At 48.4% G+C, this 4,034-nt stretch overlaps 1 protein-coding gene across 1 annotated transcript; it reads right to left on the bottom strand.

The window, feature by feature from the left end:
- Positions 1 to 218: 218 nt before the first annotated feature.
- Positions 219 to 3,861, bottom strand: si:ch211-199f5.1 (protocadherin-8). Its single transcript, XM_037686997.1, has 3 exons — positions 1,269 to 3,861; positions 981 to 1,179; positions 219 to 561 (listed from the first exon to the last, which is right to left on the bottom strand). Exons 1-3 carry the CDS (start codon positions 3,693 to 3,695, stop codon positions 248 to 250), a joined length of 2,940 nt encoding a protein of 979 aa, XP_037542925.1. The 5' UTR covers positions 3,696 to 3,861; the 3' UTR covers positions 219 to 247.
- Between the last annotated feature and the right edge of the window lie 173 nt (positions 3,862 to 4,034).

Here is a 4,034-nt window from a genome sequence, read left to right as displayed (position 1 = left end):
ATCCATAATAAAATTCGTTTTTTACATTGAACTCTTATGAAAAATATATTATCCATGTAGAAAATCTTGCATATTACACATAAAACAGCAAACAGTCTTAAATTAGGCAAACAAATGCACGCAACACTACTAAAACCACTGCAACAACCCAGCACAGTTTGGATTAAAGAACTGTACATTTCAAGGACTGAATGTCTTTTAATTACAGTTTGAGTTTGTTTTTTTTGTTGTTGTTTGTTTTTCATTTCTAAGAGTTTGTGTACTCTGGGATGGACATTTCATCTGTTTCCTGTATCCTGGCTGGCGTTGGTGGACCAACAAGGATGTAATCAAACTCCTGGTGTTGAACTTTTTCATACACGCTCTGCAGACCGCCAGTTTTAGGTAGGTGAGCCGGGTAGTAGTTTTCTCTCCTGGCGTCACGAGGAAGGGTTGCGGTTTTGGAGAACGTTGATAGGTGAGGTCCACAGGCCAGGCTCGTGTTGGGTCTTGCAGCTGAGGGGCTCCAGCATCGGTCAGAGTGTCCCAGCACCTTGCACTCACTCGTACATGCCCAGAGACCTGAGGGACAACAGCAGGGGTTCAAGGGTGTGATGTCAACTGGTTGTTTGACGATATAAATATAATAATATATAATAAATAATATAATAATATAGACTACTGAACTCAGATCACTAATGAAGTGACAACAATAGCAAACACACAGACATCTACAGTCATTCCTAAACACCAAAGTCTATCAAATTCATGTAAATGATGTAACCCTATAATGCTGTGGAGAAATTAAACATGATTTACGTCAATGTTGCATGGCACACTGTACAATTTTGAATGACATTAACGTTTTACATTATTATTATAAAAAAATCTCAAGCGTAACAAGTCAAAAAAGGTGTGTTGTTCAACTGATAATCATAATAAACCTTGTTCTTGGAATGAAGCAATCTCATTGGTTATTGTTAAAGTTTTGTGTTGCTTACTGTTCATTGGTGGTGACTCTTTCTTGTGGACATCTCCACTGATGTCAGAGTCGCTGTCGTTAAAGTCGCTGTCCCCCTTTCCACTATCCTTGCCACTGATTTGAGGATCTCTTGCTGAGATAGTTGTGAATGAATTGCCCTTCCATATTGTTATAGGCCTCACAGTCTCCTTCCCATATCCTGGCAGAGTGGAATAACCCTGTAATATCACAAACCACACATCTTTAGTAAAAACTCATGAAAAGATAAAATCAGTGTTCACAAAATGTTAAATATATAAGAAAATACCTTTAATTTCCCCTCCATGGTCCTGCTGTTTGATTCAAACATGCCTGCTGTCTGCCTACTCTCCTCACAGCTAGTCTCTGTTGTGGTGCCGGCCACTGGCGGACCCTCAGGAAATGGGTGGACATCAAACGTTTTGCCTTTGTGGTTGGCAATCATTGAATCAATCTGACCACTTTCCACTTTCTCCACATCCGGCATGTCCACTTTGTTATCAAACCCCGCTTCTCTGGTCTCCTTTTTCCGGCGGCTACAAATGGTAGTGATGAGGATGATGGCCAGCAGGAGGATGGAGCAGCTCCCTGCCAAGACGATAATTATGGCGATGGACATATCCCACTCGAAGACCTCCTCATTGTCATTTTGAGCCAGTGAGGGCAAGCTCGGCAGAGTCCCTTCGATGAAGCTGAAAATGATCATGGCTGAGGAGGTCAGAGAGGGGGATCCATTGTCGCTGACTGCCACTGTCACTTTGACATTGTCTGAGATGTCGTATGTCAGCTGTCGACTCACGAGCACCTTCCCCGTGTCCTTGTTGATGGAGAAGCCCAGGTGTCCACCCTCTGTGATTTTAAAGGACAGTTGTGCATTCACGCCCTCATCAGCATCCGTGGCCCGTATCTGGGTGACCACGTACCCTGCAGGAGCATCTTTGGGCAGGAAAATCTCTGCAGAGCCCTTGTAGAGCGGGGGCTTGATGATATAAGGCTGGTTGTCATTCTGATCAACTATTTTTAACCTGATGATGGCTGTGCTCTGAAGCTGTGGTGATCCGCCATCACTGGCCTGGATGTGCACATCCAGCTGTTTCATCACTTCGTAATTAAAGCTTCTCAGCGCATATATGGAGCCAGACACCGAGTTAAGGGACACAAATGTGTTCACTGGGGACCCCATGATGACACTGTCCAGAAGTCTGTAGGTGATTTTCCCATTGTTGCCCAGATCTGCATCACTGGCTTCCACTGTGGTGATATAAGCGCCTGGGGCGTTGTTCTCCACCACTGAAACTTCATACACGCTTTTAGCAAAGTGGGGGGCGTTGTCGTTCTCGTCGCTGAGTCTAATAGTGAACTGGGAGATTTTTCTCAGTGGGGGGGACCCAAAATCCTCAGCCATGACAGTCAGATTGTATTCACTGATGCGCTCCCGGTCAAGAGCGGCTGCTGTCACGATCATGTAGCTGTCCTCGTGAGCCTGGCGGAGTTTGAAGTGGTCGTGGCCGTACAGAGTGCAGTGGATCTGGCTGTTGATGCCCGAGTCCCTGTCCAGGGTGCTGATCAGCGCCACCAGGCTGTCCTTCTCCGCCGCCTCGCTGATGTGCGCAACACCTGTTCCGACCGAGGTCATCGGGGTGATGCTGATTTCCGGGGCATTGTCGTTAACGTCCGTGACGTGAATAATGATTTTGCACGCGGAGGGGGTCGGGTTCGCTCCCAGATCTGTCGCCTGCACGTCCAGCTCGTAGGTGCTTTTGTCCTCGAAGTCCACGGGGCTCCTGAGAGTCAGGCGGCCCGATTTGTGATCCACTTGGAAAAGTTCTCGGATCTCGTGGGAGACCTGTTTCCCGAACCCGTAGACCACTTCTCCGTTCAGACCCTCGTCAGCATCGACTGCGTTTAAGTCCAGGATGATGGCGCCAACAGGCGCGTCCTCTGGCAAACTCACGGAGAAACTCTTCTTGTCAAACACAGGACTGTTGTCGTTGAAGTCAGTCACTTTGATCGTTATTTTTGTTGAGCCCGATCTGTGCGGGTTCCCCCCGTCTGTGGCGACCAGGTCCACATTGTAAGAGGACTGAGTCTCCCGGTCTAACTCCTTCATCAGGACCAGCTCCGCATATTTAACCCCATCCGCTCTCAGGAGCACATCGATAGTAAAATGACTGTTGACAGAAATCTGATAACTCTGGATGTAATTCGACCCCACGTCTGCGTCCACCGCCGGGTCCAGCGGGATCCTGGACCCCAGCGCTGCGTTCTCGGAGATCTCCACCACAGACTCCCTGCTCGGAAACTCTGGAGAGTTGTCATTGATGTCCTTCACTTCCACCTCGACGTGAATGAGCTTGTAGCGATCTTTGGAGAAATTAACCACGTCAAAAGTGATCAGGCACTGGGGAGTGTGCCTGCAGATCCGCTCCCGGTCTATCCTCTCCCCGACAGACAGCTGCCCGTCGCTTTCCCGCACCCTGATGAACGAGTCGTTAAATTGTTTCATCATCCTGAAATTGGTCTTGGAGGCATGAGACAGACTCAAGGACATGTCCTTGGCGAGGTTCCCTATCACAGTGCCCGGCGCGTCCTCCTCTCTGGTCTGGTACCTGACTGTGTTCCCCTCGCTGAGAGCCCAGCGGGTAAATAAAAGGTGATGGAGGGAAACAATCACAAGCCAGCGGTGCCAATAAGTTCTAAACGCTCTTCGTATCATCTTGGTGCTTTTTATCTGTCCCTCAGTGAGCAGCCTCGTGCGCTGAGAGCGGTTCACATCTGGAGCCAGCTCCGCGCGCAGCTTTAACAACAGGGAAGTGAAAGTTAGTCCTTTTTTTTACGCGCAGCCAGCCAGATAGATCCGCTCGTCGCCTCGCCTTCAACACAGCTCCAAACTCTGCAGAGGAGGGGGTTTATACAGCTCCTCATGCTAATGAGACCAAGTGTGACCAATCCCTCGCTTTAGAATTAAAAATACACCAGAGCTCCAAGGAAAGCCTCTTTTCCTTCCCTCCTTCCTTCCTTCCTTCCTTCCTTCCTTCCTTCCTTCCTTCCTTCC

The sequence above is a fragment of the Nematolebias whitei genome, chromosome 13, assembly GCF_014905685.2.
Source record: "Nematolebias whitei isolate Nwh7 chromosome 13, NemWhi1, whole genome shotgun sequence".
NCBI classification, from domain to species: Eukaryota; Metazoa; Chordata; class Actinopteri; order Cyprinodontiformes; family Rivulidae; genus Nematolebias; species Nematolebias whitei.
The sequence above is the reverse complement of the archived record's forward strand: the minus strand, read 5'-3'. Positions and strand labels throughout refer to the sequence as shown.

Excerpts from the sequence above, each read along its gene's own strand:
- si:ch211-199f5.1 (XM_037686997.1), bottom strand. The coding sequence starts at position 3,695 with ATGATACGAAGAGCGTTTAGAACTTATTGGCACCGCTGGCTTGTGATT. Across the intron at positions 1,180-1,268 it reads CCATGGAGGGGAAATTAAAG|GGTTATTCCACTCTGCCAGG; the intron begins GTATTTTCTTAT and ends GTGATATTACAG. Across the intron at positions 562-980 it reads AGAGTCACCACCAATGAACA|GTCTCTGGGCATGTACGAGT; the intron begins GTAAGCAACACA and ends GTTGTCCCTCAG.